General features: G+C 42.5%; 5 protein-coding genes across 5 annotated transcripts; 3 read left to right on the plus strand and 2 right to left on the minus strand.

Moving 5' to 3' along the window:
- Positions 1-1,796: 1,796 nt before the first annotated feature.
- On the plus strand, positions 1,797-2,057 carry EAE98_003173 (uncharacterized protein; the record flags this gene model as incomplete). The annotated part of the gene is made up of 1 exon (XM_038950793.1): positions 1,797-2,057. The coding sequence occupies one exon, from the start codon at positions 1,797-1,799 to the stop codon at positions 2,055-2,057; it is 261 nt and encodes an 86-aa protein (XP_038813322.1).
- Positions 2,058-3,382: 1,325 nt separating this feature from the next.
- Positions 3,383-8,283, minus strand: EAE98_003174 (uncharacterized protein; the record flags this gene model as incomplete). The annotated part of the gene is made up of 6 exons (XM_038950794.1): positions 3,383-6,254; positions 6,332-6,559; positions 6,612-6,638; positions 6,688-7,174; positions 7,238-8,090; positions 8,164-8,283. 6 exons carry the CDS (start codon positions 8,281-8,283, stop codon positions 3,383-3,385), a joined length of 4,587 nt encoding a protein of 1,528 aa, XP_038813323.1.
- A 1,603-nt stretch (positions 8,284-9,886) lies between these two features.
- On the plus strand, positions 9,887-11,521 carry EAE98_003175 (uncharacterized protein; the record flags this gene model as incomplete). Its single annotated transcript, XM_038950795.1, has 2 exons — positions 9,887-10,623; positions 10,783-11,521. The coding sequence occupies 2 exons, from the start codon at positions 9,887-9,889 to the stop codon at positions 11,519-11,521; spliced, it is 1,476 nt and encodes a 491-aa protein (XP_038813324.1).
- Positions 11,522-12,741: 1,220 nt separating this feature from the next.
- EAE98_003176 (uncharacterized protein) lies at positions 12,742-20,393 on the plus strand (the record flags this gene model as incomplete). The annotated part of the gene is made up of 5 exons (XM_038950796.1): positions 12,742-13,325; positions 13,376-13,752; positions 13,814-16,147; positions 16,286-20,097; positions 20,154-20,393. The coding sequence occupies exons 1-5, from the start codon at positions 13,231-13,233 to the stop codon at positions 20,391-20,393; spliced, it is 6,858 nt and encodes a 2,285-aa protein (XP_038813325.1). The 5' UTR covers positions 12,742-13,230.
- Positions 20,394-20,786: 393 nt separating this feature from the next.
- EAE98_003177 (uncharacterized protein) lies at positions 20,787-22,798 on the minus strand (the record flags this gene model as incomplete). Its single annotated transcript, XM_038950797.1, has 3 exons — positions 20,787-21,127; positions 21,182-22,519; positions 22,579-22,798. The coding sequence occupies 3 exons, from the start codon at positions 22,796-22,798 to the stop codon at positions 20,787-20,789; spliced, it is 1,899 nt and encodes a 632-aa protein (XP_038813326.1).
- Between the last annotated feature and the right edge of the window lie 341 nt (positions 22,799-23,139).

Here is a 23,139-nt window from a genome sequence, read left to right on the forward strand (position 1 = left end):
AAAGAGGAGCGCAAGATAGGAGAAGATAGCGGAAACACAAGTTGGAGAGTAGAAGTGTAAGGTGGAGGAGGTGTGGGAAGAGCAAGCTCTTGAAATGTAATATAGAATCTTCTGCTTCGTTTTCATTTTCGTTTTCGTGTCCTTTCTGTATTTACATAAACAGATAAGTTTGTAAAAAAATGAATAAATAAATAAATAAATAAGAGAAAAAGGAGTGAATATATTGATATTTGAGATTTAGAACTTATGTTTATAAGAGATTATCCCGTTCTCTCGTTTTAATACAAGCAATAAAGTAAATAAATACTAAAATAAATAATATACTATATCTAAACAAATTGCTTATATCACATTACAACACCACACTATACAATACAAGACACCCCAACACACTACATCTACATCTACATTTATCTCCTTGCCCCGCCAAGAAAATAAGACGGCCCCCAAATAAAATTTCCTCAAAGAATATTAAATAATTGGCTGGCTGCTTACGATTTGCTTACATCTGATTTTTCTATGCGGTTTTTTGCCCCAGGTTATTTGTTTACTTGGGGAGGTAAGGATGAGTATATAGGGTAGAGAAGAGCCGCATGGGATGTGATTATATAGTTTTAATACGATATTATGTATATGTGTGTATGAGTGATCTGTGAGAGCTGAATTATATTGTAAGGAGGAATACAGTGAGTGGGTAGGTGTTCAAGTTGATCTTATGTCAGCCGTATAAGTTTATCTGACGTTACCGGTATGATGTTCCGCCAAGCTTTAGAAACAAACCAACGAAAGCGGATATTTGGGATCGTGATGGATGAACAAATAAATGAGGAGGTGAAGAGGTGAGGGGATGGTATGTGAGATGTGAGATGTGATGTGATTGTGTGCATGTACTGTACTGTGCTGTTTGCTTTGCTTTGCGTATTACATAAGATATAAGATAGAGTGGGGAGGATGAGATGAGATGAGATGAGATGAGATGAGAATTTTTGGCCTGGGAAAAAATCATGAGGATTGTGATTTTGTGTGGAACGAGAAGTATGGTTTTGATCCTTGATTGGTCGGTAGTGAGTTGAAGATATCCATCATGATCCTTTACAGAGTATGGTTTGCGAATAGATATCCTGGAGTAGTGCCTTCAAGTGATGGGAGTTACGCAGAAGAGAGTTTGTGTAATATGATCTCATAGTCGTTCTTATTCTCACCGACACTTCGGTTTGGTTCACTCCCCATGACAAACTCTAATATATCATCCTCGAAATTCCCGATTGGTTGGAGAACATCAAAAATTCAAAAAGGTTACAACATCAAACTTCCGGAATGTTAAAATCTTCATGCATACATCTCATGATATGATCGCACTAACAATCATTAAACATTAATTCGAAACGAATAAATGTATGCATGCATACTGCTTACATTTCCCCTCCCACTAGAAAATGCATTGCGGCACGGAAGAAAATATTTCTTGCCTCAACGGTGAGACGATAACTTGGTCATGTCACTGCAGGCTTACGGCTTGGATATGTGGATATCGATTTTGACAAATTCCAATACCTAGTATGTAAGGAAAGTGGAGCGAGCTCCATCTCTGACGGGAGAAACCTCTTTCAAAAGAACGATAACAGTGTTGCGTATGATAATACGAGGTCGGGTTCGGCCCTTTGAGATATGTTTTCTTTCAGAGAGATATATATAAAGAAACTATAACCATTGTTTCAAACTTTTGATTCGTGATTATAGATCGGTTTGATATATCATCTATTCTTACTTGCGTCGAATTCGAAAATTCAAACACGATGCCCGCGCGTTCAAGTATATATATTGAATTATATACTCCGGCAGCGGAGAAACAGGAGGCTATCAGAATGTCTCTACATACCGGAGGACATCGACATGGGGATGATACAGGATCAGTTTATGGATCGACTGTGAGCTCGAGTAATGGTGCTTGTGTTAAAGATGGAATTGAAAATTCGATGGATAAAGTCGGGGCGAGACATTCTTCAACTCTAGATCAGGGAAAATCGGTGGAGATCAAGGTTAGCAGGAGCGCGTAAAGCTCGAGCTGAGTCTTTGTTCTTTGATTTTGGGGGAAATGGCGTCGGGCGTTTGGAAGCACGAATTGAATGAGTAGAGCTCGGAATGAGGAAGCTCAATCAGAGGCTCGGGGGGGGTGATATGGAATGGAGAGGATGGAAATTGATACCTGGTATGTATGAGAGATCCTGAGGATCACAAATCATCAATCTGTGTGAATAAGGGACATGAAATTCCACGTAAGTTACCAAACGAATTCCAATACTGAACCATGCTCATCCTCGTGAAGGGCAATATCATAAATATGAACATGGAACCTTCCACGATCTTGCCAGCTATGAGATTGCTGGATAGTTAGGAACCATTTTCGAGGAGGCGGCGGATGGGTTGGAGATATGCATTCCATTGTCTGGTAATATAGAGCAAAAGATTTACTCAAACATATTGGAACGCAATCCAAATCAATCAATTTGATGTCGGTAAACCGTACACAGCTTCTCCCAATTGTCAATTGTCAACTTCATGCTTATGAAAAGATACTATCTTATCTCTTTGATCTGTAAGACTCCGAACCACAATGTCAAAATTGATATTCGCGTCGAATGCAGGACAGCGGACGTGTGGAAGATATCCAAAAGAGAACTCCCAAAAGCGGAACGTCATGTGACATATTCCGATTCAAAGTGTAAATTCCTCAACATTATCCTAACTCCATACCACCTTCTATTTCTACATTTGGAACAATCATTTTCAATTAATTAGAAGAGTACAAGAGTGTGTACAAATTCTCAGAACTCTCCAATGAGAAGTGTTGCCTATCTGAATCATGTGACGAGCTGAAGAGTGGAAAATTTCTGCTTCCGAAATTGTTCCGTTGCATAAATTTTGCTTTGGGAGTGGTGGTGTTTTTTCGCTGAAGTCCAACTGCACCTCTAAGCCAAGTATCGCTTTCTGAGGTCATTGATATAATTGAGAAGATGTACAGTTATATGCAAGATCACAGTTCTTTATATCATACTATTTGCTATGTATAAAATGGTTTTATAACTCACTATCCTATTTCTCATATCTAGAATTATTGTCTAGATATATCTGAGTGCAGATCTAATAAAGCATGTCCTTCCAATTTTTCACCGCAGTTACGTGATATGCTCCCCGATAAATCAATAACTCACTTCGCTGTGTCCCATACACACCTGCAAGCTGAGCTATCGTCTATAAGAAAGAATGCATCCATAAGTGGAGATCTAACGCCTTTTGGTTTCCAACGCACTATCTCAAAGATTTCAACGCAATTCTCATATGTTCAACCCACCCGGGCTCTACAACTGAGATTTGCCAATATCTATTCTTCTCCACTTCTATCCCCAGGAGGAGTATCAATCTGCTCCTCATTCATCTTACCAACTTTACCGGCCTCACCAAATTCTTTCACTCCACCCTTCTCAAGCACCACACACCAATCCACTCCCCTAACCGCTTCAACCCGATGCGCAATAGTAATCACCGTACTTTGTTTCAACTCTTCTCTAATAAGCTCCTGAATCTTGCCAGCCGTTTCCTTGTCAATACTAGCTGTCGCCTCATCCATTATAATAATAGAACTTCTCCTCAACAACGCCCTCGCAAGCCCTACCAATTGTCTTTGACCCTGACTTAAATTTTTCCCTTTGGAATCAATATTTGTATCGAGTGTCCAATTATGTCGTACGGCGATTTTGGAAAGAACGGACGAACATTCAAAATCGGTGAATTCATCCATTGGATCAAGATTCGTACGCATAGTGCCTGGAAATAAAACAGGTTCTTGAGCGAGAAAGGTGATGCGCTTACGTAAAGCTTGAGTTTTTACTTGAGAAATGTCGATACCGTCGATGAGAATGCGACCTGTATTTGGTAATGTTGTTGCGAGGAGAGAGAGAGCTAGTGTTGATTTCCCGCTGCCAGTGCGACCGATCAGCGCAGTAGTTGAGCCGCCTTTGATGGTTAAGGAGATGTTCTTTAGTGATGGTTCGAGATGAGGGGCGTATTTGATGCTGACATCTTCAAAAATTATGTCGCCACCTAGACGGGGCCAGTAGGCTGGTGGATCTATATCACCAGGAGATTCTTGATCGAGATGTAGAAGTTCTACAACACGTTCAACTGAAACGAACTCCATTTGTAGTTGGCCGTAAGATTGACATAATCCTCTCGTTGATGATACGAATCGACCTGCGGCTGAAAGAACGAAGGCTGTAAGACCGGGTGATAAATCTTGGTATACGGCTATGACTGTCATAAGAAATGTTGATACAGCAGAAAGTATATTGAATCGGAACGCGAGCCATGCTTGTAATGACCAATAGAAGTGATCCATCTTTTGGAAAATATCTGTCACTTCAATAACCCGATCCTGGAAACGACGTTCTGCGCAAAATGCACGTATAGTACCGAGCCCCTCAGTGAGGAGACCGAAGTTTGATATTAATGGAGTCAGAGAGACCATTTCCAGACGGCGCAAGCTTTGAGATGTAGGCAAAAATCGCGTGTATATCAACACAATCGTGATGACGAGTATTATTGCAAATGCTAAGAAGGTTGGCGTAAGAGATCCAATAACCAGAATAGATGTAAACCACATAATCATCAAGAATGCAAATGATGTAAAGTGAGAACTTAAATTTCCATCAATGACACTGATATCTGATGTCATACGATTCATCAAACGCCCTACTGGTGTCACATCGTAGAAACGGAATGTCGCATGGACTACTCTAGTCATGACTCTTTCGAAAATGCTTTTACCAGCTGTATAAACCATCAGTTGTGCAGACGCCTGAAAAAATACCCAAGTAACAGACTGAGCCAAAGCAAGAAGAAAGAATCCAAGTAACCATGGCTGAATGTTGGTTTCTGGAGAAGGAAGTCGACTTAAGGGATCTCTGGATGGTTTTCGTGGTCCTTCGTATGCTTCTCCCCAAGATTTGAGAAACCATGTTTCGGCGATATCAATTAGACGAAAAGCAGTCATTACCACTAGGATTAGAGCCCAATACCTAAGCTTTCCTGCTTTAATGTATTCCCAATAGACCGAAGCTCTGATACCGCCATGCTCTCGATGTTCGTCTTCCATGAATTTGTCGGGTATTGCTGAATCTATTTGATCTTCATCTTCCTTTTGCTCTTCCACTACAGAATTTGACGAATTTTCTGTATGTAGTAATTCAGACGGTATGGAGTCGGGATCAAACACCTCTGCTGTCCCATCTGTCATTCTAATAATCTGTTGTGCTATTCCCTGACATAACTCCGTGCGATGAGTCACCAGTATAATAGTTCTTCCCTCTGCCAACGAACCTGTCAGACATTTCTTTACGACTGACTCCGCTGTATGGTGGTCAAGTGAAGAAAGAGGATCGTCAAGAAACAAGATTTTTGCGTTGGAATAGACTGCTCGTGCCAATGCGACACGAGCCCTTTGTCCTCCAGACAGTCCAATTCCGTTTTCACCAATCAAGGACAAATCTCCATTCTTAAAATTGACCATATCTGGCACCAAAGCGCAAGCATCTAATACTTGTTTGTATCGGACTTCTTGATATGGAGCAGAGAACAAAATATTATCTCTTATACTCATGCTCTGTAGCCATGGTGTTTGTGCACAATAACCTACCACCTCATTGACAGGGCTGTATACACCACTAAGATGATCAAGCTCACCAAGCAGAGCCTGTAATAAAGCCGTCTTTCCGGAAGCCACTTCCCCATATATAAGCGATAACCCACCTGGGAATGAAAGAGTCATGTTCCTTAATACAGGGGCCGTAGCTCCAGGCCAAGCGAATGAGGCATCATTCATTTCAAGTCGGCTGTTTGTCTGTTGATTTGCCTCTACCTCTGGCTTATCGGGTTCTTTCATGAAGTCTTCGATACGTCCCATTGCAATTCGAGCGTTGAGCAGAGTGGTTACAAGATCTGGAACAGTCTGCAATCCCATTTGAAGCATTTGAAAAAGTTGGAGAGCAGGGAAGGCTACATCAACACGTAATGGCTGACCTGCCCACACGCAATAGGCCCAGAAAGCCACTACAGGAAACATCCCACTTGAAAACATGTAAACAAATGACAAGAGAATACCCCAAGCCCTTGTTATGACACGTAACCATAGTTCGTCTTGTCTTGCTTCCATAATGCGGCCTAGCCAAATATCTTGCCATCCATACCAACGCAAGTGCCTATCAAAATTTAGTTCGGAAACCCAGATTTCAAGTGAAGACTAGCAATACTAGCTGAAACTAATAAAATGACATACCTTATTGACTCAACTAGCTGTGTTATTTTATGAAGTTTGGTATCAGAGGCGGTTCTTCGTTGTCTTTCATAATACAAAAGAGCTTTTAAAACCAAAACATTAAGAGCTTGACCTATGAATACGGCTATCACCCCAATAAAACAGGGCCACCCGAGAAGCTTCCAAACAGCAATAATGGAAAGAACCAACCCAAGTGGTTGAGTGATGAAATCGGCAAAGTCCCAAAATCTGAATCAAATATTAGCATAGAAAGATATTTATCTTGAGAGTTTTCCCTCACCGTTGCGCAACTTCATAAGCATCTCCCCTATAGGAATTGTTAGTGAGCATTTAAAATATTAGAAGAGCAATCTAACCTCATCAAATTCAGGATCTTTCCCATCGTAGCTGGCTCTTTTGGCTTCTTGGGTTCCTTGGATCGCAAACCAAAACATGATGTAAAGGGGTTTGCAATGATTTTCAAGCCCTTCTTCCACCATGGAAGTATAGTATCTTTTGCTGAATTATGAAGGGGAATATCATTGGTTCCAGAGGTTCCATTGCCTCCATTGCTTCCATTGTTTTGCCCGTTGGTTTGCCCATTGGCCAGCTCGTTTTCCTTAGGCTTTGTACTGACGCTAATAGTTTTTCTTGACAACGATTTCTCGAAAAGCATTGTAATGAGTACTCCTCGAGATCTCTCATAAGAACGTCTACCATACCAGGTTGAAAAAACATCGCATTGAGCAGACATTAGGCGGATGACAAGGGCAATCAGAGAGTAAGTCAATGTGGCTTGCTTTGGCGCTAGTTGATTTTCCATACTTGCGAGTATTTTTTGGAGTAGCAAAGGTGAAGCAATATCTTGATGAACGTCAACTATCAGGTTTCTATTTCTATGGCACCAAAAATGCATAAGATGCTTACCTGCAATCGATTTATAAATTCCCAAACAACCAAGTATAACAAGATCAATCCCTGTGACATCTATAAGTCTTTTTAGCACTGAGCCATTTGTATCTCTAAATTTCTCATGTAGTACTCTATGTTGAAATTCGTAGCCAAGGCTCCAGACATTGTCTTCATTCAACTGTTGAGCTTTCCCTATCGACATGAGAGGTGACATCCAAGAAACACTCATGAATTGCCATAGAGTAAGATTGTCCTCTGGACTTCGAAGCGACTCGCTCGGTGGACTAAATGCTGGACTAATTCGATCATGACCTAGGAATGGATCACGCATGGGCATTTGCAGAATGATGATGATCGCTGCAATTGAAGCCAACCAAGAAAGAACCAAGGATCCGTCCTGCATGTTCATATTCGAGTATCTATCAAGCAGAACGAAGTACTGTGAACCAAAAATGCTGATGTAGAGAAAAAGCAAAGATTTTGGTGTTTTCGCAGGTTGAGTGATAGCAATGAGGAGACATACAACTGTCCATGCTATTGTGGGAAATATCATCACCATCATATGAAAGTTTTGATTTTGGTAGAAATTATGATAAAATATTGATGATAACTGTGATAATGTACCGGAAATTGAGACAGCCAACAAATATTTTGTCATGGGTGTGAACACGTGCCGTTGGCGCCTGCTTTCAAACTCTCCAGATTTATCCTCTGGCTCTTTTATGAATGGATGAAGCCATGATGGCAATAAACGCGGGATTGGTATCAATTGTGTGAGAAATCCAAGGATAATTAAGGCGCTGATGGCTGCTGGAATACCGGCTATGAATGGTATGAAGCAAGCTTCAAATCTTGCATTCACAGGGTCCTTGAATTTGCGTCAGCGGTATTCATTGAAATGGGAGGGGAGACGAGGTGAAGAAGACTTAAGGGAAAAATACCCAAATTCGACTACATGAAGAGCTCTTGTTGTTCAAGTCGAATTCAAAGTTGTGGCTGCGGCCTCCTTGACCGTTAAGTGCAGCCATCTGGTCAGGCAGCAAAACGAATTGACCAGCCATCTCCAAACACTGCTCTGTTAAAGAGCTTTGCCCCTTCTCACAAGCAAAAGAAGAAAAGGTAAAGGCGTTACGTTGATATCATTTGAGATATGGAGATATACTTCTGATTAAAGCTGGGTAAGATATGAGAAATGATGTTGGTGTGTAATGTTTTGTCGACGGTCTGTAGGAATCGTTATGTTTTGCTGTGTATGGAAGAAAGCGGCCATCAGATATGTGGGGAATAGAGGTCTATTGATTGGCTGGCAACTGGTGGCTGGCAGGGCTTACAAACGTCTAACGGTTCCTGACTAGACTCATTAATGCAGGTCTCCGCCAAAATTGACGAATCACTTCAGAAGGAAGAGAGCAATAATTACTTTAATGCGTTTAGCTCTAATTGATGGGAAGAAAACGATGACATGATTCGCTAAAATCCTATCAAAATCGCCAAAAGTGGGGATTATATAAATCGGTGAAGAGTGGCAAAACAAACTTTTTAGACGACATGCAGTCGGGTCAGGTCTACAGATGTAAAGTGCCTAACGGTATATTCACCGACTACACAGAGTGATCAAGATACTCTCGAGGTCTAATATTGAATAGAACATTCCGAATAAAAACATCCTTGGTAATTCTAACGAAATGCCTAACCATTAGATAGGTAGGTGTATCTACATGGCTACGCGCCGTAAAGTAAAGAGATGTCGGCAATGCTCGGGAAGCTGTAGGCTTTTCTGTCTTCACCCTTCCTAAAGCCGTCTCACTACCACACATTCTGTGCCTCTTGCTTGATTTACTGTGAAGTGCTTATCCCGTGACACAGAGCAAGCTCGTTTGTCAATATACGAATCATTATTACTCCAGCTCACACCGGCCAAAAAGGTTACAGCCCATCAAGGTTACCAATCTATCAGAATGGCTCATCAAGGTGTGTCTGAAAGAGTTGATACCCACTTTTGATGTATTGTAATTTTGTGAGGTGGCAAAGTTCGCGATGCACTTTCACTTCCTCACCTTTTCGAAATTCTACTTCGTCTATCTATTGCGTCTGTGGTTTTCCGGACAGCATTGACTTGAGAGCTACTCACGTGCTATTCGAGAGTTTCAAAAGCTTACGGTGGTTTTCGAAGCATTTTACAATTTTCCTTGGGTCCGTTTGACCCATAAATTTCTCCATAGAGACCCTTGAATATTTTCCCAATCAGGTAAGAATTAATTTCTGCTTCAAGGCCTAGACGCGCAAGTTCAAAGTATCTTCCAACGACAAAGGAAAATTCAACATTTTGATGCTATAGTGTCTATGTTGACATTTTCGACTTCAAAGGTTTCCAGAGATTCCGAATCATGTTTCGTACAATCGTTTAATTTGTTTGATATGTCGCTCTCGGGCTATTAGTGTTACGTTTTTCGCAGAGCCAGAGCTAGCTGATACATTGCTTTCCTATCACCATCACTTTCCGTCGCAAACACGCATTGTTTTGATTAAAGCACGTCAGTTGTTGAAAGAAGGATTGATTTAGTGATCCAAGCCGAACTTTGCAGGGATTCATAGTCGGCACCACTTATTGGAATGTGTATTCGCATCTAGGTGAGAGGTGTACCAGAACGACGGAAGGGCAGAATGCTATCAAGTCTGTCCTTACCCAGAACGATCATCAGATTTCGAATACCACGTCAAGTCCGATATAAAGACTTCAATATCAAGTCTCTGATTTTACTTTGCATACTTGGTATCTTGTGGACATGTAAATCGACATCATTTCTCGACCATGTGGGTTCTGCACCGACTCTGAAACCTATCACGGAATATGAAATAAAGGAGAATTCTCTTGTCGCTCGCCATTTCATCAAAGTACCTGTCTCTGAAGATGACTTTGGTGAGATGGGGAGAAGAACCCAAATTCTCACCAAATGGTTAATGCAAATCGGTGTGGATGGTAATCCAACCACTACCAAGGCATTTTTGGAGTACGAAGCAGTAGTAGAGAAGACCATCATCTCTCTTTTCCCTCTCATACAGAGAGGAACCGAACTGCCAAACCAGAATCCCACCTCCTTCGCCAACCTCAGAAAATCATTTGTGCCCGGCTCCCGCGGGATCGTTATACCTACAGGCATAAAAACATTCCGGTATACATGCCATCTTATCCTCAATCTCCGTTCCATTCTCAAATCAACGTTACCTATACAAATAATCTATGCCGGCAATTCGGATCTTCCACCTCAATATCGCTCTGCTCTTCTATCTCTCTTTTCCACTCACAATATCGGGGCAATCGATTTCTTGGATTTAACAACGATTTTGGATGATACAACACTTCAATTATCAGATGGATTGAGTAGATGGGCTATCAAACCGTTTGCACTCTTAGCATCAACCTTCGAATAGGTGATTTTAGTCGACTCTGATGCTATTTTTCTCCAGCCACCAGAGATCATTTTGGATACGCATGCTGCATATGCGGAAACAGGGACTTTATTCTTCCATGATAGACTGATTGGGAAAAATTCATATAGATATCGTCATGAATTCTGGCGTTGGCAAATGAAAGATCACACTCCTAGCCGCACATTTCGCAAATCTCGAGTGATGAATGAGAATTTTGGACAAGAACAGGATTCTGGGGTAGTGGTATTGGATAAGAGCAGATTGGGAGTTCTTATGGGATTATTGCATGCGTGTTGGCAGAATACATACGTAGTGAGAGAAATAATTACGTATCGCAATACGCATGGGGATAAGGAAACTTATTGGTTGGGTATGGAGTTGAGTGGGGTGGAATATAGTTTTGCTGAGAAGTATGGGGGGATTGTTGGGAGGCATGTGTGGAATGTGACGGATGGGATAACGAGGGAGGATGTTTGTGGGAGTGCTATTGCGCATGTGGATGAGAAGGGGGAGTTGCTGTGGTTTAATGGGGGGTTGGTGAGGAAGAAGAGTGATGATGAGGGGAAGAGAACTTTTATGGATATGGAGGGGGATATGAAGTGGGCGTTGGATGGTAATTGGAGGTGGAATCAAGGGGAGAACGAATGGGATGCGGCGTGTATGGAGGGTGGAGCGATTAGGAATTTGAGTTTAGGAGTAAGGGAGATTATCGCAGGAAGTGTAGAGGTAGCCAAGGGAGTAGATGATACATTTGCGGAGTTGATGGGGTTGCTGGAACCGGAAGTGATGCAAAAACAGGAAAAACATGAGAGTTCCGTTGGAGAAGTCGGAGTTGAATTTGAAAAAGCAGATAACTGGAGCCTTTAAGAAACTAAAGTCTTTGAAACACTAAAGTTGACATTATACGAGCACCGATTAATTAAATATGCGAATTCTTCTAACCTCATATATCGCAGTACTTCGAATAATTTCATCTATTTGACTTTGTAAATTGAGGTTATCCACAAAGACTTTGTGTGAGGCAATCTCATGGATACTTTTGATCGAAGATGAAAGACTGGGTATAGATTGACTTGGCTGAGCTGGCTTAGAAAAGTAGGATAAGTAGATAGAGCTTTTGATACATGAAAAAAGAATACCCATGACAGAAGGATCGAGGGGGTTTGGAATAGGAAATGTATGTGGGAGGATGTAATTATGTAAAACACGTATGGCATGTATGGGAAAGCAAGATAATGGAACGAATGCCTATGATCTCTTGGGATTTCTCATGTAGGAATTTGAACTCTGCAAAATTTCCAGAGAGACCTCCGATCTTGCCATATGGGATAAATACCCAGGTGATATGCGTCCAGAACAAGAGATTCTTCTCGCCATCACCCATCATCCTATCCAGCTGATAATATGTATCCCGGAAAGCAGGGTATATGAATATGCAAGACACTGAAGAAGTGCATATCAATAGTAAGCAATTTCTTACTAAATTTCATAACCATATAGGTACTCGCAGCCACTCAATACCCATACTGGTCGCTACTACACCAAGATTAAGCATCTCAACAACATTGGTGCAGATAAGAAGAATACAACTCGCAAGCCTCAAGCGTCAATGAAAAAATACAATTCAGCCTTTCCATTTACCCTTGCGGTGATTCTCTGGAAATCTCGTACCAAACAAATCACTCCATGTGTTCTCTATATCACTATATATGAAGATCGAATCGCAAACTCTTCCGATTTTGATTGTAGAGTTACAATTTGGCCAGGTTATTGCAGGAAATCAAGAATTTTGATTAGACCACCCTGCTATTCAGTAATGTTGGGAGGGTAGTATTGTAGAAAGATGGCAAATGAGAATTCGATATGTACATGCGGCTGAGACGCCTGAGCAGGCTCAAGGTAAAGTAACTAGTCGCACACCTGGGTGTCATCTAGCTGTCAGATTGCTCCTTGCTGAAAGCTAGAGCTACCTAGAAAAATGATAAATTTAGCCCGTCACGTGAAAACTAGGGCTTCGAGTGTGGCTAAGGAAACTTTTGATAGGTATTTTACTATGTCGAGCCATGGATGTTGTGTCGTATAGCTCAGCAGCACAGAACGATTGTATTCGATACTCATCAAATGAGGAAACCTGCAAATAATCCTGTGTGGGATGGGTACCTCTCATACTTTGAATAGATTTCCGCAACGGAACAGTCCCGGAATATTGATCTGTATTCAATGGAGAACTTGCCATCGTGATGGATAAATACAAACCTGGCAGGCTCTCTTGCCGCACTTACATGAGCCGCACACCATCTAATGGCTCGGTGCGCGGGGATCGGTGAGTCAGCCTCATTGTGATCCTAGTGATTGTAATGGTGGGAGCAGGGCTCCTGGAATGGAAGGTGTTGAGACACCTAATACTCATGCCATCCATCAGTCTCGAGGCTTCTTCGTCTCTTAATTCTCATTCACCTTTTCCAATAGCCACATTATTTTGACTTCACACATTCTCTGTCGTGGAGTAATCTTTTTTCCATCGCGAATCAATTGGGACGCAGTCTTACCAACTCCAGCCAAGAGTTATTGGATCAATGCAGCGCAAGATCTTTTTGCTGCTGTTTCTAGCCTCGCGGGCCGGTGCAGATGGTACAGATGTCACGAACAATCTGTTTTCGGACCTAGGGCCGTAAGTATTGGAAGTTCGAGCATAAAGTTTCATCGCTGATACAATCTCAGGCTTCTGGCCTTGTTTGGTGAAACTTTTGCCCAACAATTCCTGAGAGAATCTTTCACATGGCTTGACCACATAATCTTCGCCATGGCTCCATTGGGCATCATTACTGCTATTATAGGCGCCATTCGCGTTGGCGGTCCACCCCAGCTGAAAGCTTTGATCGGTCGTGCACGAGAGAATCGAGCCTCTGCAGAGCTTGATTTCATGTCCTCAACTTCACATGAGGTATCCGAGTTATGGAATGGACACACTGTAGTCCGGACCATGGGAAAAGGTGAAGTTAAACAAATACTCTTTCTGAAGGGACGTGGTCCTACGGAGAAATTTGGTCTCTTCACTTTGTCTGACCCTGAAATATTAAGACATATGACAAAAAAAGGTACGTCTGGGTCCTGTGTCTCCGTATGAATTGGGAATGACATGTTCGATGCTTTCAAAAGCATATAGTGATCCACTCATCGATATACTAAAGGAACTATGGCGAAAAACGACAAAGGAGCTGTGGAAAAAAACAAGTGCACTCATCGATATACTAAAGGAACTACGGCAAAAAAAGACACAGACGCCGTGGAAAAGAACAAGTGTATCAAAAAGCCCTAACAACGACTCACACAACAACATGTCTGGAGGAACAAATTCCAAAGAGGGTCATTTTGAAAATGACGGTTCGGATCGAGCTCCGAATATTTCTTTAAATATACATCCTAAGCAAAACAGAGGAGAATTGTTTGTAGCTGCCGTTCTAGGTATAATTCTTCAGGCGGGAGTCATCATTTTTTCTGCCTTTGTTGCCTACGACAATCGATTCGGAGCTGCGGTAGGCGGGCGCCCAAGCGCTTATGCGTTCCCGACTTTGGCTAGTGGGACAGCTGTGCTGGTTATCGGAATGGGTATTTGCGCCTCAGTCATTGGAGAGAGCACCGATGAGTGTGTTTGGGAATTGAAGGCAGATAGCAATGCTACAACGCAGCAGGTTGAAGGGAATCGTCAATCAATATTCCAAGAATCCAGTGAAGACGTAGAAACAGGAGGTGCAAATAATTCTCATAATTACCATAAGCATTTATGGAGAAGAGTTCTTGGAGGATTCTTCAAAATTCTAATGAAAGACGGCGAAAGAAACACTAAATCTTCGTTTGAAGCACATAAGCCCAATGCAAAGAAGGGTGATTCACAGTCCCGAAAATTTCTTGTTTTCTGGCTTCAACAGCGCTTTGTTGTCAGCGACCAGACCTTCGATTCATATATGCTTATGGCAAGAATGGAAAAGGAACTAATCATGACCTCTTGTCGCAGCAAACAGTCTTTGGGTACCGAATCTTCACATCCTATCATCGAAGATAGTTCCAACAAAACAGGGGCTTCTCAAACGCCCAGCCTCCAAATTCAGCCTTCAAATACTGTATCCAATAGAAGTGCTAGATCTTCCCACTCTCGTTCGATGACGTCCAAGACTCAAAACCCTCCTATACCGTTAAAGCAGATCCCACCATATGAGTCAACTTCCAAGTGGATCAACACGCTCTGCATCATAGGGACATCTACAGGAGTCATTGGATTTATATTGCAATTTGAAGGCTTTCGCGGTATCAGCTGGGCATGTTCAATTGCACAGCTTGTTGCCATTTCGATAATGACTGTTGTTCGAGCCATTATTCGTCGGGGCATGCTGGATAGACCTATCGACCAGGAGATTCCGGAGAAATATGAAATTGACTGGCTTGCACTTAGGATTGGCAATGATGACAATTACTTGAGCAATCTTAGCAGATCTAAAGTTCAACCCCCAGATATTTCTCCTTATCATCCTTCATGGAAGGTTTGCAGTCGAATAAATCCAACCGTTCAAGTGGCTTTCGAGTTGATGCCCATCACCAATGAGTCGATAGTTCAGGAAATTGTTAAAATACAGAAACAAATTCGCGAGTTGACTGTTGGACCAGAAACACGCCCAAGTGAATTGCCAACACTTCGACTTAACAACATATACGCCGGTAGCCGAGAAATTCCTGTCCAGGTAGAACCAAATACTTCTGACTCGACAATATCTAAATCCCACGAATATATCCAAGGGTCCAGAGCAGCGACTGAAGCTCTCATAAAAGAATGTCTCCGAATGCTCACCACTTGGGAGGAGCTCACTGCTTCTTGGGACCCTGCTAAGAATAAGCCGATGATGCAGAAATCCGTACGCATTCGGAAACGTCTACAGGAGCTCACTGACTGGTGGGAATCTAATGAAAACGATCTCAGGGTTCAGAAGGTTCTCAATGTACGAAACCGTCTTCGAGAGCTCACTGGCTGGTCCGACCCTGTGATAAAATCTAACGCTGCCTCTGCGGCTTTAGCAATCCAAACAATCATGAGTTTATTCAAAGGATGGCAGGGTTCTACTCTCCATTGGCTCATTGACGTAAATATTGCGAAAGGTGAATACACCCAAAAAATTAAACTTCACGCGACAAGAAAGAAAGAAAAAGAAAAAGAAAACGAAAACGAATGGAGCGTCTCCGCCGAAGATATTGAGTCAGTTCTTTCGTTGTGGATGTATCATCTGAGTAATGATCACCAGAGCGGTAACCGGGCTCAGAATAGCACTGAGAATATTGCTCGTGACATACACTCCTTTCAACGAGTCATCGGACCCTTAGGATCTACACTCAAACGAGATATGGCGTGGTGGGCCGGTATTGAGAGTGCTGAAGCACTTGGTAAATTTTCATGGGATGGTGTAAATGACACACAATGTCTCAGCATGGGTTTTTGTCTGCCAGGTAAACCTAACATTCTCTTTATTTCCTCACCTACAGCCTACTCGACACTGGGCATGAGTCATGTTTATCAAGTGGGCTCCAATGTTTATTCAGGGATAGCATGAATACTCGGCAAATTTCTGACATTTCAAATGGCAGCATATTCCCCAAAATCCTCATACTATGCCATGTTCGCCAGTGTTACGAAGGAGAAATTTCTCGCTCAACATATATTTTCCACCTTTTTGTGGGCGATTGCAAATTTCTTGCCACTATCTGAGGGGGGAAATGCACACAAAACAGAAGTTGTGTTACCCGGGGATGATGAGCTTAGACTATATGAGAAGTACCCGAACTGGAATTCGTTACGATTAAGCAACAAAAAAATCAAGCAAATGACCAAAGCCGTCGAGACTTCTGGCCTCGGAACGTTGGAAGACGCCAATTCACTGATAATACCCCCACTTAGCTATTTTGAAAAACTCCCTAACGAAAGCATGGTGGACGTAGTACAAAAAATCGCCAAAGATAATGAACAGGGCGATCGAGAATTTGCTTGCAATCTTTATGGAAAATTACTGAAAATGTGCGACGATCTACCACAAGAGGGGAATTTTGTATACAAAGTAGTCAGCACAGCCGTTGACTTCCTTGTGACTGTTACATCTGCCTCAGAAACTAAGAAATACATGGAAACATCTGATGGAAGATTGGAGAAGAGTAAAAGAACTTTGATCGCTATCTTGAAACCTAAACATAAAACGTGTCTAGATATGCTGCAGTCACTTTATACAAAGCAAGGTCGGCTCAAGAACTTTGGAAAGGCAGGATTGTTAGAGAACTTTGGAAAGGCAGGATTGTTAGACGATAAAACCAAAGACAACGTCAAAGGATCAGCAAGAAACGGACAGACAATTTTGCACAGAGAAGTTATCGATAAGAAAAAATTATTTCTGGATAAACATATGGAGCAATTCCTCGATACTGCTGATATACTTGGTTGGACACCTCTACACTACGCTGTGATCTATTCTTTGGAAGCAACGCAGAAATTAGTAGAGAAGAGGAAAGAGCTAGTCAATAAATGTGACCTTGCCGGCCGTACTCCCCTGCACTACGCCGCTATGAAACAAAGGGACAACTCAAAACAAGACCTTGCAGAAGAAGATATTATCCAAAAACTCTTGGACGCCAACGCAAGACCATTACAGGGGAGAGATGGCCTATTTCCATTACATTGGGCCGTGAAAACAGGAAATATCGAAGCCACAAAGTCAATCCTGGAATCGAAGCTCCACAAAAAGACGCTTAATTTCAAAGATTATTCGGACATGACTCCTTTACACTTTGCAGCCCTCGGTGGAAATCCCGAAATTGTAGAAATGCTTCTCAAAAAAGTCGTCAACGCCCAGGATCTCAATGCGCAGAACGTGCTTGGACGGACTGCACTACATGTCGCAGTGAAGGGCATAAACACCGATGGATCTTCTAATAGAGCCAAAATCATCGAAATGCTTATCGACAAAGAGGCAATTGTTGCGATCAAAGACAAGGACGACAAAAAAGCTTTGGACTTGGCTGTTGAGATGGAGCAGAAAATGAAGAGCCCTCCTCTGCCGCGACCAGATCTCAGTGAAGAGCCCAGTCACCTTGTAGATATTTCAGGCGGAACCCTAGAAAGTGAAAACCCGGACAATCCAGACAATTCAAACAGCAAAGTTGGTGTCGATGAGAAAGCTAAGAAGTCGAAAAAAGCTGGGAAGGCGGAAATACCTTCAAAAGAAGGACAGCTAGCTTCGGTAATTAAATCACTATTGAAACAAGAAGATTTAACTGTTAACGGCGGGAAACTATTGCTTTGGGCTGTTGACAACAACTTCAAGACACCTTTCGAATTTCTCATTGACTGGAAGGAAATCGCAGTTGACATGAGCCAGCTGTACACCAAGAATGGTCGATCAATCCTTCACTTAGCAGTGGATGCTGAGTCCGACATGATGGTAGCTAGTATATTGAAGCGGTGGAAACCTAGCAATAGTTCCTCTCCTTTGAAGTCATCATCGTATATCGATCTAGCCGATGATCATGGCCTCACTGCGCTCATGCTGGCAGTATCTCGAGGATACGAGCCTGGAGTCAAAATGCTTCTTGCAGCTGGCGTTGACAAAGATCTGAGAGACAAGAATGGACGCACAGCTCTTTCTTGGGGAGCAGAGCGCGGCAAGCTAGACATCTTAACTCAACTCATAAACAGCGGCGTCACTCTAAAAAATGAGCCTGTGACAAAAGACTCACCCATGTTTCTTGCTGTCGAGAATGGCAAACACGAGGCAATAGAATTATTTCTTGCCAACGGTGCGGACTCCAATGAAGTTGACCCTGACGGAGATAGTGTTCTCTCCTATGCAGTGACATGTGGAAATACAGAATGTGTCAAGGTTTTAATTGACCATGGTGCTGACCTTGAGAAGAGAAATAGCAGATACGAGGAGACAGCACTCTCTGTCGCTGCCTGGAAGGGCAACCTCGACATAGTCAAACTTCTTTTGACTTTCGGTGCTAGATTGGAGGCCCAAGACACGGATGGCTGGACTCCACTTATCTGGGCATTGAACTTCAAGCATCCGAAGGTCGTGATGTTTCTACTCGGTGAAGAAGTTAAGAGCGCCTCGAATAAAGATCAATATATGGAGCAGCTCAATCCTGCAATGTCTTTGGCGTACAACACTGGTGATGGGGATCTCATGAATCTATTGTTAGATCTAGGTGTGGATCCTAATGTACAAGAAGCCGTCAGTGGATCGACAGCTTTAATAGAAGCAAGTAGGAGGGGTTTTTTACGGACTGTAAAGCTGCTGTTAAGGAATGGAGTGGACATAAATGCGATGGATAATACCGGGGAGACGCCAATTTCATTGGCGATTCGCTATGAATTTAATGAAATCACGAAATGCCTTTTAGACGCAGAAGCAAATATCGAAATGACAAATGGAGCAAAAGAAACGCCACTTCTGTCAGCAGTTCGTTACGACAATGAAATCATCACCGGATTGCTCTTGGATAGGGAGGCGAATACAAATATCGCATCCAACACAGGTGAGACACCACTGTTATGGGCTACTCGCAATGGAAATGAAATTATCACAAAGTTACTTTTAGAGAAGGAAGCGCTTGTCAATACTGCAAACAACTCAAATGAGACACCCTTATCACTAGCGGTTCTCAACAGGAATATGGATAGCATCAAATTACTTTTGAGTAAAGGAGCCGATATAGAACAGGAATGGGGCAATTATCAACGAACGTGCTTATTGCAAGCGATTTATGCAGAAGACGAGAAACTCGTACTGTTGTTATTAGAGTCAGGTGCAAAACCTGAAAGAGGACAGAAGCATACTAGAAATGCACTACAAGAAGCCATTCGGTGGAGAGCCGAGAACATTGTAGATCGTCTTTTATCTTTCGGCGCTGGTGCGGAATCGAAAGACATGCAAGGAAGAACTGCATTTCAGTTCGCAGCACAAATCGGCACTGTATCCATACTTAAAAAGCTATTCAGAGAAAGCTCCGAAGGATTGAATCTGCTCGGATCAACTTTCCGTGATCTACAGGATCGGGACCTCATGCACCATGCTTCTGTCAGCGGCTCGATGGATATGATATTTTACCTAATAGATCGCTTCCCTCCCAATAAACACGACTATCACCGGAAAGACGTCGATGGTTGGACTCCCCTTCACTGGGCTGCGCAGGCTGGCAACTTGGAAGTTGTACAAATGCTTCTTGAAGTAGACGCTCACTCGGATGCCAAAGTACTCGAATCGACCAAAAAATGGACTCCACGGCAAATCGCAAGCTATAACGGGCACAGCAAAATTGTGAAGTTCCTCAAGTCATCATCTATTCCCGACGAAGTTCTGCCCTCAGCAGGTATGTCACACGGGGCACGCTGCGATGGGTGCAATTGTAAGGTGAGTAAACGAAAGAATTGTATTCACGTAGTACTTTACTAAGTCAAACATTAAAGATTGGTGGCATCCGTTTCCATTGTCAAAATTGCGAAGACTTTGATTTTTGCGAAAAATGCAAGGTCACAAGTGATGCGACACACCCAAACCACGAGTTTGATAAGATCGGCCCAAAACGAGAAACTGAACCGGAACAGGAGGTTAGCCGACAGCAGGAGATTGGTTTAGAGCAAGACGACTCTTCCAGTGAGAACCAGTCCGTATATGAGGATTCTGTCAAAGATGATGTTGCCACTTAAATGGTTGTTTGATTGCGTCCTTTGAAGGCTTTGAATACGGGTTTAAAAATACCATTGCTGCTTATTCAGATGAAGAAACCGAGGACTCAGTCGTCGCAGCAGCAGGAGCTGCTACTTGAATATAAGATGAGATGTGATCTTATCTATGTGTTCATCCAAAATTCATATAGAGACGATAGCAATATGTTCGCTTCTATATAACAATCTGCAGTCACTTTGCACTCAAATTTTTTCGCATCTGATCATGAGGTTCACGACATGACTATAAAACCAAATTTGAGCGTAATCATTATATCATTAGAATTATCTATTCATTATGCTTCATGCATTCATTTTACCGATCACCTAGCCACCATCTCCTCTATGATACCAGCCAATCCAGTTGAGTTTTATCTAGTTGGCCCCAGCAAGTTTCAATAACTCTGGGAAGTTAGGAGTACCGAATCCAGTAGCGGGATCCCAACCTTCAGTGACAGGGAAACCAGCAGTATCACATCCAACGGCACTTCCGCTGAGGATATCGGTGAATCCCTTGTATCCCTTACTGTACAACCAAGGGTTCAAGAAACCAAGCACTGGTTTACCCTTGGAGAGAAGCGCATCGTTGACGAGAGCAATTATACCGGACATGAGAGGTGTAGAGGCAGAGGTACCGGAGATAGAACCGTAAGTTTGATTCCAGACGTAAGCGAAGTAGAAACCTTGGGCAGAGATATCAGGGTATGCGCGACCAGCTGGAAATTGTTAGTGATATTTCTATACGCAAGGTGAGAAGAGAAGGTACTTACTTTTGTTGTAGAGACCATCGAAAGTACCATTGAGTTTCTTGACGTAAGCAGAAACAACCTTTTCTTGGTATGAAGGTCTAGCAAAGTAGTTACTGAACCCAGCACCAGTAGACCAACCACCATGATAAACACCACTGATGGGATCAATACCAGTAGCACGATAAGCAGCAACTTCTGGCTCGAAGAATTTGGTAGCTCCAACAGAAGTAATGTATGGGCAACTTGTTGGGAAATCTGGAACGAACATTGTGGTATTCTTTCCATCATTGGAGATACATGTACCATTGTCTCCAACTCCGTAATCTCCGGAGGAGAAAAGAACGGATACACCTCTAGCACCCAATTGAGCGAGTTGTTCGCAGACACGCTTAGCATAGAATTCGGGAACAGTTTGTTCTTCGTCACCGTAGGATGTGCTAATAACTTGAGGAATCTCGGAGGTAGGCTGTGCGAGAACGTAGTTCAACCAATCGGCATATGGCTCGTTGGTGTTTTTAGATGTACCAATTGAAGCATTGAAGGGTGGTTGTCCACCAGTTGAATAGGCGGTAATTGGTGTTGGGTAACTGATTCCAGTGATAGCTGTGAGATCGAGATTGGCTTCTTTGCCAAGTCCATCTGCCAATTGCTCAGCAGTGAGAGTGGTGTTTTGAACTGGTCCACCGTTGATAGAGACGTATTTGAATTGGTATGCAGAGGCTACTGCATCTGGGCGATACTTGAGTAAGAACAAGGCATCATCTGCTCTGATGGGAACTTCCCCAAGGAAATTGTTGAATCCAATCTTGTTCTTTCCAGCCGCCTTTGGCTTGTATTTTCCGGTTCCATAGAGAGCTTGGAAGCATTCAGGAGATACTGCAGCAACATCACATAGTGCCGAAAGTGTGGTGTTTGATGGAGGAGTATATCCAGATGGAGTATGTCCTGCACTAAGTTGACCTTCGATAACGTTGGTGTGTCTTGAGTTAATCTTTGCTTCTCTTGGGTTGTAACTAGATCTTGGTGCGGCACGCATGAATGAAGTTGTTGGTTGAATGGCATCAATATGCTGATGAAGATGCATAGGAAGCGACCAATTTGGAGTACGAATAATCTGACCACCAGCTTCATGCTCATAAACATGGTATTCAGTATCGAGCAAGCGCTCAGCATCCTTGACTGGTATGGAGAGATGAATCCAATCCTTTGCACTACTGTATCTTAAGCTTGAAGCGTCAATTCCGTTCTCAAGAAGCCATTCGTGAGTGGAATCAAGAGTTTGAGATGATGGTCTAACTAATTCATCGACTTCCTCGGAAGTCAAATGATTGCCGTAATTTTGGTGGGATGGATCGGAAACTGTAAAGAATATATTAGTTCTGTCGATTCGAATGCAACAGGTTGAAACTTTAACTAACCCTGATACAATTGTCTCTCAAGTTCTTCGAATTGACTCTGCTTCAATGCGATATTCAAATTAATGATACCTTCAGCAGGAGCACGAGCAACTCTTTTCCATTGTCTAGGAACATAATGTCTTTCCTTGACCGCATAGTTTGTTCTCGAGCGAATGACTGAACCCGCGAGAGCTGATTGAGCAGCCAAAGCTGTAGAAATGAGAATCGAGAATCCAACCATGATCACAGCTTCAAAGAACGGTATGAATTGAAGATGAGTAGGATGATAGAGATGGAGAATAACAAAACATGAGAGCTTGGGGAATATGTAGTAAAAGTAGACCCTGTTAAACTTTCCATTTTCTGGTACCTCAAACCCCGCACGTTAATCCTAGTTGCAGCTGTCATGTAACTTTACATTTAGTGAATCCCAATTAGGAAGGTGTATATATGTTATACGACTTCACGATAAGACGTAAATTGATTCATTTAGTAACGAAAGTCTTGGAAATGTTGAAAATCGAGTAAATTACGGAAGAAGGGGCTAGATTTGGAGATGATCAATACCTCTTTCATAATTTC

The sequence above is a fragment of the Botrytis deweyae genome, assembly GCF_014898535.1.
Source record: "Botrytis deweyae strain B1 chromosome Unknown BDEW_005, whole genome shotgun sequence".
NCBI lineage: Eukaryota > Fungi > Ascomycota > Leotiomycetes > Helotiales > Sclerotiniaceae > Botrytis > Botrytis deweyae.